The 13,427-nt window shown below is 37.3% G+C and overlaps 1 protein-coding gene and 1 long non-coding RNA gene across 2 annotated transcripts in view; one reads left to right on the forward strand and one right to left on the reverse strand.

Moving 5' to 3' along the window:
• LOC128247060 (uncharacterized) overlaps positions 1-2,521 on the forward strand; it is a 37,397-nt gene extending 34,876 nt beyond the window's left edge. Inside the window, exon 2 of the long non-coding RNA XR_008263509.1 lies at positions 1,260-2,521. This is a non-coding gene — a long non-coding RNA (uncharacterized LOC128247060). The remainder of the gene's footprint in view (positions 1-1,259) is intronic.
• LOC106882053 (26S proteasome regulatory subunit 6A-B) overlaps positions 2,257-13,427 on the reverse strand; it is a 47,460-nt gene continuing 36,289 nt past the window's right edge. Inside the window, exons 9-13 of the mRNA XM_014932612.2 lie at positions 11,699-11,908; positions 9,313-9,419; positions 8,422-8,567; positions 3,903-3,981; positions 2,257-2,523 (exon numbers count right to left, since the gene is read on the reverse strand). Of these exons, the coding sequence (XP_014788098.1) occupies positions 2,413-2,523; positions 3,903-3,981; positions 8,422-8,567; positions 9,313-9,419; positions 11,699-11,908 (653 nt within the window). The 3' untranslated portion in view covers positions 2,257-2,412. The remainder of the gene's footprint in view (positions 2,524-3,902; positions 3,982-8,421; positions 8,568-9,312; positions 9,420-11,698; positions 11,909-13,427) is intronic.

Here is a 13,427-nt window from a genome sequence, read left to right on the forward strand (position 1 = left end):
CTTTGATGTTGCTGCACCTCTTATGTGTCCATAGCTTGCACCGGGTACATCTTATAGAGTTACTACCTACTCCTTTTCTACATACTGAGCAGGGCCATCTACCTGAAGGGGTTTGTGTTTTATCTACCTTCCTACTTATTAGGATTTGGGTTTTAGCTAGGTTGACTCTAAGGCCCTTCAATTCTAGACCTTGCTTCCACACCTGAAACTTCTCCTCTAGTTCTGATAGTGACTCCGCAATTAGGGCAAGGTCATCAGCATAGAGGAGCTCCCAGGGGCAACCTGTCTTGAACTCCTCTGTGATTGCCTGGAGGACTATGGTAAATAATAGGGGGCTGAGGACGGAACCTTGGTGGACCCCTACCTCTACCCCGAATTCATTGCTGTGTCAATGGAAATCCATAAGATGGGAACAAACTTCAGAAGTTTTCCCATAGACACTCTCTACATCAGCATTGTCTTCCATGCTGGCATGGGTTGAATGGTCTGACATGGAACTGGCCAGCCAGGGAGCTGCACCAGGCTCCATTGTCTACTCTGGTAAGGTTTCTATGGCTGGATGCTCTTCCTAACACCAACCACTTTACAGAGTGGACTGGGTGCTTTATACATGACACCAGCATTGGAGCTTTTTTTCTTTTACATAGCACCAACACCAGAGGGGTTGCCACATAGAAAGCATTGTGATCTCAGTCCTACATCACATACATTCTGGACAATTGTCAGAAAGCCATTTACTCACCAACATACTGCCATTCATTGTTGCTTCTGTCAATTATAATCATCTTAAATAATAATAATAGTGTATATAAGAAAAGAATGAAGTAAAAATTGACAAAAACTAAAATATTAATGATTAGATAACAAGGGTTTTTTTTTTGTCTCAGTTCTATCTTAAATCTGTACAAATCCATTCCCCAACTACATCAACTTGCAGAAAGGCAGAATGTGTTACTTTAAATACTTGAGCTAGTTTTAATGTCCTCATCTCTAGTCAGGGATGGGTGACTCTCACCTTTTCTATACTTGGTCAAGAGTGCACAGTCAGGAAGTTACTAATAATAGTTAAGCACAAAGCAACATGGGTTTTTAAGAGCCACAAATAAACATGAATCAAACTGCTCCATCATATTGAATGAGCTTAGTAATATTTAGCCAGAAAATGTCTATTTTCTCTTCTTTATGTAATACAATCTTCATTATCTACATCAATGACAAAGTGGACGTCATCAAACATTCTACATTGAAAATCTTTGCAGATGATTCCAAACTCCAGAAAGCCATGGGAGACCAAACATGCCTTCAGTTGGATCTGTTTGCTATTGTCCAGTGGGTGGAAAAAAACAATATGCTTCTAAATGAAGATAAGTTTGATTTGATCCACTTTGGAAAAGAGGATATTCTGAAACTACCATTTGCTCTTCCCTCAGGCGACTCCCTAGTGTCATCCAACAACATCTGAGACCTTGGAGTAATTGTGGATAACAATCTAAGCTGGAGTTCTCATGTAAACAGCAAGGTTGACTTGGGCCCCTGCAAGATGTGCTCCTGGATTTTGAGAACTTTCCAGTCTAGAGATCTCTACTTTTGCCTTGAATACTGTTGCCCACTGTGGTCTCCCCACATGAAGCAACTCCTTATGAAAGTAGAAGCACTCCAGAGGTAAATAACAAGAAAGATAAAATTAAAAAAACTCAATCTCTACTCTCTCCAATACCACCGGGAACACTACATCATGTGTTATGTGGAAAATATTCCATCAATATTGCACAAATGATGTTGGCATCAATTTTAAAATCCATCTAAGACTTGGCCCCCGTGCTATCCGCCCACTACTAAAATCGAACTCAGGACACAGAGCAACGTTACGTCACAATTACTTTACCTCAACCGGTCAAGCTCTCTTTAATACCATACCAAAATACGTCAAAATGGAAATGGATCCCATAAAATTCAAATGTTCACTGCACAAATTTCTTCAAAAAAATCCCAGACCAACCGCCTACACCCAGATATGTCTCCAACACTAATAACTCTTTGCTAGAGTGAACCATGGTGCCCAATATATGGCTAAAAGACTTCACCAGGTGGTGCTATTGAGTTATACATGGCCTGGGCCCATACTGGCCGAAACCTGTCAAGGTTATCAAAGTTATAATAAAGTGTAACCAATGTTTTAAAAATTACAACGAAAGAATGTTTAAATAAGATGTTAGCAATAAACAAATATAACACACACACACATACACACAAAACAATGATTGCACAATTTTATTGGCCCAAAAAAAAAAGAAAGAAAAAAGTGCATTATATTTAATGAGATGGAAAAAAATTCTAACAAAGATACAAATCTGGGGATAAAAGCATCAGACTCTCTGGTTTAGTCCAAGTCAAGCATTACACGTTTTCTGTTTATGCATAGTATTGTAAGTTGGTTTTCTTCTTGGCTTGCACTTCAATTATTGCATCCATATAATCTTCATGAATCAATTCTTTTGCTTCTCTTCTCAAAGCAATCATACCCTACAAAGACAAAAACAGTCATATACTTTGTGTATATATATATATATATATATATATATCTACACAGCGTTTCAAATTATTAACAATGTAACATTTTGAAATTTTATTTAAAAACTACTCGGAATTTGTCAAAATTTTCATAGAATGAGGACAACAGTTATATGTAACATAGTGTATTAAAAAAATGGGATGTTTTGTGCAAGTGTAAACAAATGGCGGCCATTTGCATGATTTCTACAAACTTTCAGTGTTTCAAATTGTTAGCGATTGCTCTGATAATTGTGTAATTATGGGTCGTAAATGTGACTTAACTGCTTCAGAGAAATCTTGTATTACTTCTAAACTTGCAACAGGTAAATCAACATTAAAAATATCTAAAATAACTGGAAGATATCACCAAACTGAAAAAAAATTAGTTACAGCTTCTATGAAGATACGTAAGAGAGCTGACAAGGGCTGTCTCTCAATGTTCCCCATCACGAATTAAGTGTGAAGGTTTAAGAACCCAGGTCTTACAAGTGCATTGTGTCCAGAACTACCCAATTGTTGTCTTCTGCAAAAGTTCGGTAAACCAGCAACATTGAATTCCAAAAAATAGTTTTTAAATAAAATTAAAAAAAGGTTGTGTTGTTAATAATTTGAAACACACACACACATTAAACAAGGCATGGCCGTGTGGTAAGAGCTTGCTTCCCAACCACGTGGTTCCAGTTTCAGTCCCACTGTGTGGCGAGTGTCGGCTCTACTACAACACTGGTCTGCCCAAATCCTTGTGAATGGATTTAGTAAATGGAAACTGAAAGAAGCCTGTCATGTGTGTATGTTTGTCCCCTACCACCACTTAACAACTGATGTTGGTGTGTTTATGTTCCTGTAACTTAGAAGTTCGTCAAAAGAGACTGATAGAATAAGTACTAGGTTTAAAAAAAAAAAAGTACTGGAGTTGATTCATTCAACTAAAAATTCTTCAAGGTGGTGCCCTAGCATGGCCGCAGCCAAATGGCTGAAACAAGTAAAATAGAGAAGAGAAGATGCTAGAAAGAAAGGGTTAGTTTGATTCCTGGAAGACGTCACTTTATTTGACAAACCCCACCATAATGTGATATTTGAGAAAGCATATCTTTCACACAATGCCATGGGCCTATGTAAAACCAATAATCAATAAGGCCGGATACTTTCCAGTGGTTGTAAGTAATTGAATCTTGAATAAATGTTATAAAAATAGATCAATTAGTGACAGAGATTCTTTTTGAAAGAGTCAAAAAAAAAAATGGTGCAAACAAAACATTGTAGGAATGTGTTAAACTCAAGCAAAGAAATGCCACCACCCAATTAATAATAGAGGTTGTTGAGTTGAGACAAGTAAGGGTACTACTTACAGCTTCCACACAAACAGCTTTCAGTTGTGCTCCATTGAAGTCATCAGTGCAACGAGCCAGTTCTTCATAATTGACATCACTAAAAAACCAATTTGAAGGTTTCAAATATCATCAGCTATTCTAAGAACAGCTCACCTCAATTAACAGCAGCTTAGCAGACAAATGAAGAGAATAATTACATCTAATGATATAATTTGATATTTAATTTTCATGAAACCTAATCTATGACTGCATTTCTATAACCATTACTTAAACTGAGCATATATGATCAATCTGTTAGAAATAACAACTAATTTTTCTCAAACCACAACCTACCACCTTCAAATAGGAAGGACACATTAGAAAATGTAGTCCGAGATATATGTATATATATATTAACAAAAAAGTTAAGATGAGAGAGTCACAACAGAAATGGTTTTGATTCTAAATCTGCTCAAATCGAAAGCTGATTGGAGCTTTGATTTTAGCAGATTTTAACTTCTTATGTACTCTATCCTTCTCTATCAAAGAAATCCATCTCCTCAGAGAGTGGTCTCTACTGCCGGGTTCACCTTGAGGCCTTTTCGCTCCATTTATGCAACATCTTCTGTAACAAGGAAAAATGATGCAGCTGAGAAGCAAGTCATTAACATGTTGAACTTTCCTACGACAACCAGCTTTGAACAGTTGTGGTATTGGAACCAATGACAGGGTTTTTATTGTCAATTGAACAACTAGAAATAGCAGCCAAAATCTCCCTGAAACCACAGCCTTGCCATCTTAACCCTTTAGCATTTAAACTGGCCATATCCAGCCCAAATATTCTTGCTGTTTTATAGTCACACTGGCCAGAATCTCTGAACCCTCACACCTATCCAGCATTGTCATTCTAAACCTAAACAATCACATAATTGAAATCAGAAAGCTACAAGATAATGCATGAGTAATTCAAAATAATGTGAATATATAAGCATTACATTTGACAGAATAATCCGAATGCCAAAGGATTAACTACCAATTTCATAAGATCAAATGTTGCTACAATCACAGAGCAAAATGTATCACCGGATTTTGTCCCAGAGAATCAAAACTAAAAATAATTATTAGATTATTTGTTAGAATTTTTCTTCTTAATACTATAAAATATTTGTTTTAACATAATCCCATAAACAAATATGCAAAACCAATCAACTGAAGCTAGCCTATCATTAAAATACTACCATCTTTTTACATCTACTTTCCATGGGTTGTCATGACTGGAGTTAGATGCTCTTTCTCACTACATTTTATTGTGATATTAGCATTAAGGTGGTTGCGTTGTACCCTATTAGTCTATAGAGTTTAAATGAATAGACCTATACATTACTGGATTGACAACTTTTATCTGATTTAATATGTAAGAGAGAGAGAGAGAGAGAGTTCAGTTGTAATTGACCACAAAACTATTATGAACAATTTCACATTAAAATGCATTGGCAAAATGTTTTATGTTATTTGAAAGAGAATTTTTTGCCCTACAAGATAGTGTGCTTTGATTTTCTTAATTTTCTTGATTTTTGTGTATTTTCAGATCATTAAAATGGAATGTCAAGCAGACAACACTGAGCATTTTTCACACCATTTGTTTTTTGCATTTAATCGAGGTGTTAAACCTGCTGAAGCTGCCTGTGAAATTTGTGCTGTGTATGGAGAAGGAGAAATGCCTCACAGTACCACCCGCCGTTGGTTTTCACGCTTCAAAAATGGGAATTTTGACATCAAGGATGGATCATACACCAGTCAACCAATTGAGTTCGATGAAAAGTGATTCACAAATATCCACGTCAGATGACCAGAGAATTGGTGGAGTAGATGGATTGTGATAAAAAAAAAACTGTGGGGAACCACCGTCACGCAATGGGCAACGTTCATTGAACTCAATTGGTTGACTGGTGTGTGATCTGTCCTTGAGATCAAAATTCCCATTTTTGAAGCACAAAAACCAATGGTGGGCGGTACTTTGGGGTATTGCTCACCTCCATACACAGCACAAACCTCACGAGTAGCTTTGGTGGGATCAACACCTCAAATAAATGCAAAAAACAAATGGTGTCAAAAATGCTCAGTTTTGTCCACTTGACATTCCATTTTAATGATCTGAAAATACACAAAAATCAAAACACACTATCTTGTAGGGCAAAAAATTCTCTTTCAAATAACATAAAACATTTTGCCAATACGTTCCTGTTCTGGGTCCTTCTTTCCTACTTTAACCTCTCATCCCTTAGCACAAAGTGACACCCCCACTTCTACTTTAGCACCAGTTAGGTGCTAAAGACAGGTTCTTAGTCTTGCAGACGGCATGGCAACCTCACTAGTGCTGGTGCCATGAAAAAAGTACCTGTTATATTCCATAAAACGGTTGGCATTAGGAAGGGCATCCAATTGTAGAAACCATGCAAGATGCATTTCTCAGAAATATTGGACTATCTAACCCATGGAAGATGGATGTTAAAAAGATGTGGATTTCAATGTCAAACGAATACCAAAACCAAATTCAGTGATTAGAAATGTTAGTGAAATTCATTTAAGAAAAGATTATATGATTTTTTTCAAAGTCTGTATTCACTGATCCCTGCTTTTAGATGCTGTTTATAATAAACTGATATCGTGGAATATTTAAAACCAATAGCAACTATGAAATGATTTATTAAACTGCTTCTGAAATAATCAATATACAGTAATCAAGATGGACTCTCACCGAGCAGAGTTTGTACCTCCACATCTCATTATCATACATTATTTCACCTCTCCTAAAAGCTGAAGTCTTGCATGCATATCCCCCCCCCCACATACTCAACCAATAAATAAAGAATAAAATTCTATTTCATTTGTTAAGGCAACAAGGTTAGAACAATTAAACGTTCAATTTGAGCCCCCCCCCCTATATATACCCAAGTCTTTCTCCACTTACTCGCACTCTTTAATCACACTCCCTTCGCAATACCCTGCCACTTATATTATGACCTTTGACCCTCAATAGTATGCCCTGGCACTTGCCACCATCTATATCTCTCTCTTCTTTTACTCAACCATCCAATTTATATTCTGATCCCTTGTGAATATGCCAGGCACTTTGCCACCATCTCTATCCTACTGTCTCCCACTCTTTCCTCCTGCACTTCCCTCAGGATGGGTAATCCATGTATCTCCTTTGCGGCAGCACATCTGTTTCTGTCTCCATTCCCGATCTCTCTCTGGCTGGATAATCTTGTACCTCCCCTACAGCAAGACACCTGTTTCTGCTTCACTATAACCTTTCATCATCTGATACAAGATCACCTCTTCTAAAGCCCCCTCTCCTCTCAAAAGATTTCTGTCTTGCAAGTTACTTGGTGACCCTGTCAGTCCAGGTGTCACTTAAAAAGCACCCAGTCCACACTGTAAAGTGGTTGGTGTTAGGGAGGGCATCCAACTGTAAAATCTTGCCAAAACAGTCACAGAAGTCTGGTGCAGGCTCTTGCCTGTGTCCCACCCATGCCAGCATGGAAGGCAGACATTAAATGATGACGATGATGAGAGGAATATTAGTGTGAATGAGAAGAATGAAGCAGTGTTTAATATAAAATTTGGAAGGTGAGATATGACAAAAAGTAGAGGAGATGGGGAAAGCAAATAAAGTGAGATAATTTGTAGAATATCATCATCCGTTCAGTTTTGGCATCACCATCGTCATTTAACGTCCATTCTCCATGCTGGCATGGGTTGGATGGTCTGACTGGGCTGGCACGCAGGAAGGCTGCACCAGGCTCCAGTCTGATTTGGCATGGTTTTCTATGGATGGATGCCCTTCCTAATGCCAACCACTCCAAGAGTGTAATGGGTGTTTTTATGAGCCACCGGCATGGGTGCCATTTGCATGACACCAGTATCAGCCATGACTGTGATTTTGCTCGGCTTGAAGAGTCTTCTCAAGCACAACATAATGCCAAAGGTCTTGGTCATTGCCTCCCATGAGGCCCAACACTCCAAAGGAACTCAGCCACTTTGCCCCCATGGGACCCAACACTCGAAAGGAACTCAGCCATTTGCCTCCAAGAGGCCCAACGCTCGGAAGAAACTTAGCCACTTTGCCTCCATGAGACCCAATGTTCAAGGTTGATTTTCTTGTGTGCCACCAGCACAGGTGCACTTGACTTGACAGGTCCTCTTAAGCAGAGCACATTGCCAAAGGCCTCAGTCACTGGTCATTGCCTCTGAGATTCAAAGTTCCAAGATCATGCTTCACCACCTCCTCATCCCATGTCTTCCTGGGTCTACCTCTACCACAGGTTCCCTCCACAGTTAAAGATCAGCACTTCTTTACACAGCTGTCCTCATCCACACACATCACATGACCTTACCAGCAGTCACCTCTCTTGCACACTACACCTGATTATAAATACTATTGTGCTTCAAAATGGACAAGAAGAGTTGTGTAGAGTAAAGAAATTATGGGGCAGGGAAGAGGGAAATTGGCCAAAGGAATGTCTTGACCATCTGCAAAACATCCATCACTTACCAAACATTCATTTTCCGAGAATGAATCTGTAAGATGCGAGCTCTTGCTTCTTCATTTGGATGAGGAAATTCAATTTTACGATCAAGACGACCAGACCTGAGCAGAGCTGGGTCGAGGATATCAACTCTGTTAGTGGCAGCAATGACCTGGAAAGTGGAAAAAGTTGTGATATTGAATGAGGTTAACCAAACACGATGAGGTTTCAGCAGAATTTATTTGAAACGCTATTTTCAAAACCATCATTCATGATTAAAGAAAAGAGAAAAAAAGAATTAAACATTTTAAATTACAGGCTTGTTTATTGAAAAGTAATAACAAAACTTTTAATGTAGATCGTTTGTTTACTTTTTGTTAAAAATTACGAGTTGTCTTTGTCTAAATGATCTCAGTCCATTTCATCATGAAGCAAGTAACATTTATCAGTAGATGTGATGGGCATGGAGAGACTCTTGGCAAACTCAGAAATGTTATTAACTTCCATTTCCTCAACTCTCAAAGTCAATAATTAATTACAATTGTGCAAGACAGGACAACTAATTATTTAAAATATTGGTTTCAAATTTTGGCACAGGGCCAGCAATTTCAGAGGAGTTGGGTAAGTTAATTACATTGCCCTCAGTGGAATTTTGAATAGATGAATGAAATGCTTCTAAGCATTTTGACCAGCATGGTAACGGTTCTTCCTGCTCACTGCCTTTCTAATTTTAAAAAATGATTTTTTTTCTGATTATTTAAAATATTAAAAGTCACTTTGTAAGATGTGGTTGTTGAGGGTTTTACATGAAAGCAAATGAGCTGAAGCAGATCCGAAGAAAAAAGTCTAAACTACTCTTTTAAATAATTTACTGGAAAATATTGCTAAAAAAAAATAAAAAAATAAATAAATCTTACTTTTATTTGAGAAGTCGGCATGAAACCATCCATTTGATTTAAAAGTTCTAACATTGTTCTTTGCACTTCACGGTCACCTGCTTTCTCACTGTCAAATCTTTTTGTGCCTAGGAACATGAAATGTTATGAGAGAAATTCTTTGATAAGATAATGACTTGAATGTTCACTACAAGTTTCAATCAAGGTCTTTTATATTTTATTTTTTAATTATGAACTTAAAATCTACACACAATAATTTAAAGATGATATAACTTGGTTTTTATGTGAATTCTGAAAACGACAAACAGAAACTATCAAAACTAAATGGTGACAGAATAACATTAAGTATTCTTAGAATGATTAGTGGTGGAGAAATTGTTCTCAATATATAAACAATATATTGCATTAGAGATACAAATGTTTGTAAATACAATTTTTCTTTTAATAAAGGTTGAGTTTCTGAGGTGGGAAATTATCATACAAATTCATTGATATATTGGGGCTAAAGCCCCCACACTCCACAGCCTTCTTCAGGTGTCTTTTATATTTGGCAAGGTTTTCACAATTTCAAACCAAACCTTTTAAATGTTATGATTCTATTGTCCAGAACCCTAATCCTAACCTAACCTGTGCATTGAAGCTGCTTGGTATTCATTATCTTGCCCCTAAAAGTAATGGTAAGTAGGAAAATAACTCCATGACACCTTCAATACAATTCAAAAAAGATAGACTTCCTGAATGTGTCTAATAAGTGGAACAGTATGGATTTGACAGCTGTTTCTTGTAAGTGGAACATTCACTGACAAATATTTGAATTCTGAGATTCCTCACTGTCTATACAAGATAGAGAAAGGATTTGTTTGTTATTAAAATTAATGGCTGTACAGAAAAGGTGAAGAGAGGAATAATAAAACTTCACAAGGGTCAAAAGTTGAGGGTAGAGGAAAAGAAGCACGGAAAGGAAATTGAAGTAGAGAGGAGAGGAAGAGGGGGAGATAACTGGAAGGGGATTAAATATGTACGTCTGCTATCATTCAGCAGCTGGATATTGCAGTAATTAGAAGAGGGATATAGGGGTGGAGAAGGCTTGAAAGGGATAAGTTGGGTGAGGGGCTGAGTTGTGTGTAGAGACAAACGTAATGTTTTTAGGCCCTGTCATGAATTAGTCTTCTCAAGCACAGTATATCACCAATAATCTCAGTCAATTGTTATCTTCAACATTCACAGATTGGTTCTCATCACTTCATCCCACATCTTCCAAATTCTCCCTATTTCACAGATCCCAGCTGCCCTCAGCCATATGCATCATTGGCATTGTTTCTGGCACATTCTGATACCTTTCATCTCTAATTTCTCTCTCAACACTTTTCCATAGATGCACACTGACATTACACATCCACCAGAGCATATTAACTTCATTTCTTTTAGGTCTTTACAAGTCCACCTAATTTAGGGACTATGTCTCAGCCATATAGCACTGTTGCTTGTACACAAACAACATACAATCTGCCTTTCACAGAGAGAGAGAGAGAGAGAGAGAGCTACTATTTCTAGAGATGCTCCTAGGCAATCTGCAAAAAAAATCTATTTCCCATGTGTCAGTGTTTATTGCTCTTTTGTGAATCTTCTGCAGACAAAGATTACTTTCACTTTTAACCTTCCTCTGACTCCACTGCACCTCTCATCTGTCTATACTTTGGTTTCCTGCATACTGAGCAAAGCCATTTACCTGAAGGAAAAGAGTATTTTCTGTTTTCCTGCTTACTAAAATTTTGGTCTTTGCTAACTTAACTTTAAGGCCATTTGATTCCAGGTTTTGCTTCCACACTTGGAATTTCTAATTCTACAACAGATTCAGCTATAAGAACAAGGTCATTAGCATAGACAGGAACCCAGTCTTAAACTCCTTTGTTATGGTTTGGAGGACTATGATGAATAAGAAGGGACTAGAACCAAACCCTAGGTACCCCTACCAGCACTTGCTCACAGCTTCTCAATACATGGTTTGTATAGCTTTCATGACATCAAGTTGTTTGAGTTGGAGAAAGTTTATAATATACTTGGCAAGGAGAGACCACAAAAGTTAAAAACATTTATGTGAAAATTGCCTTTTCTTTTTATCCCAAACATTGAAACACATTTTAGCAAGATAAACACTGGTGACAACATGTTACCTAACCTAAACAAACACAGTGGCCTTTGTCGGTAGGTCAAGAGTAAATTTTTACTTAAAAACAGCAGCAAAAATCACAGAAATAGATTGTAATAATAACAAATGAAGTTTAGTTACAGAAAAACATTCAAATCCAGATCATTTGATTTAAAAGACAACAGAAACAAACAAATCCATAAAAGAAGGAACACCAACTCCAAAATGATTCGAATGAAATTCAAAATCGATATTTACCAATAGCATCCAATTCATCAATAAAAATTATAGCTGGAGACTTCTCTTTGGCCAAGGCAAATGCATCTCGTACTAGTTTGGCACCATCTCCAATAAACATCTGTACAAGTTGTGGACCAGCAAGCTTGAGAAAAGTAGATTTGGTCTGTGCAGCACAAGCACGAGCTAGCAAGGTTTTACCTGTACCAGGGGGACCATACAACAAAACACCTGGTGAAACAAAAGGAGAAGAGAGTAAATAATTTTCCAGAACTTTCTTTTTATGTACGACTAGTTTGCATTTAACAAAGAATGCTGTATTTTAGTGATTTGTTTCCTATCTTCTAGAATGAATTATATGGGATAGGAATGAAATTTCTTTTAGATCTTAACTGGAAAGGTAGTTATGCCAAGGGGTGAATCTTCAATTTACTCATACAAAATAAACTTTTCAACAGCTCTTTAAATCACACTTGGCTGATATGTAGAATTATTATATTCAAAGAATATCAACAAATGATCTTGGGATCATCCTCATCATCATTGATAGTTAAACAGGAACAGGACCACAAGAAGAGGGAACAAGTAAAAGATATTAGAAATGTAATGGGTGCAGCAGTGAGTGAGATTTAAAATTTAAAGGAAATTCTGATTCTGAAAAACAAAATCATTTGAAATACTTTAAACCATCTGGCAAAATATACATGACAGACCATCTTTAAATTAATTTTAAGAATTCCCCCCCATGGGTCTTCTGGCAATAGTAGAGATAGAAGCAGACAAGAGTACCATATTTCTTCTGCACCAAACAGCCAAAAAGTTTTTATGGTATTCACTTAACTGATCAACTCTTGAGTTGGATATTAAATTTCTGTAGTTGAAATTACCAGGAAAATAAAGACAAACTACTAATTCTAACAAGATTGTGGTGTGTTGTACAGTTATTAGCTGTTTATGAGATTGGATGTAAGGGTTGAAGGCAGTCAGCCAATGTTTACATCCATTATTGTCTGATATCTGTCTTTCAACCATCATCTACTTTGAAAAAATAGTAACTGTTAGCAAGACATTCAAAGCATTGGTCCTAGCTAGTGTAATCAGCTGCTCAATGGATGATGTGACTGATCTTTCTCTAAAGATGAGCAGATACAGCTTAAATATTGATCACTTAGATTCAAGTTATCTCTACAGATTTTATAAGCCAATACTGTGTCCTACCATTTTATACAAACCATGCAAAAACAGACAATGAAGCCTGGTTTGGCCCTCATCTTTACCAGCTCCTGTCAAACCATCCAACCCATGCCAGCATGGAAACAAACATTAAATGCCGACAATGATGATGATGATGTTATATGCACACGCACACACATATGTCTATCTATATATATATATATATGCAATGAGGGGCCCACACCAAGACTCAAGAGCAAATAATCCAGGACCTCCTCTTTGCTGCATTTATTGCACACATAGAAAGAGCCCCACAGTGCATCACATCCTGTTTTGCAGAGGCTGCCCAAGTCTTTGGGCTGGAAGTAAGCTTGAAAAAGACTGAAGTCCTACACCAACCAGCTCCTCAGGAAGAGTACAGGATGCCCCCCATTACCATTGCCGAAACAGAACTGAAGTCGGTACAGCAGTTCCTTTATCTTGGATGTACCATTTCATCAGATGGGAGTATCAACAAAGAAATTGATAACAGACAAGCAAAGAAAACATTTGGCAGACCGTGCAAACGTGTGTGGAA

This window comes from Octopus bimaculoides, chromosome 2, assembly GCF_001194135.2.
Source record: "Octopus bimaculoides isolate UCB-OBI-ISO-001 chromosome 2, ASM119413v2, whole genome shotgun sequence".
In the NCBI taxonomy this organism is placed as follows: Eukaryota; Metazoa; Mollusca; class Cephalopoda; order Octopoda; family Octopodidae; genus Octopus; species Octopus bimaculoides.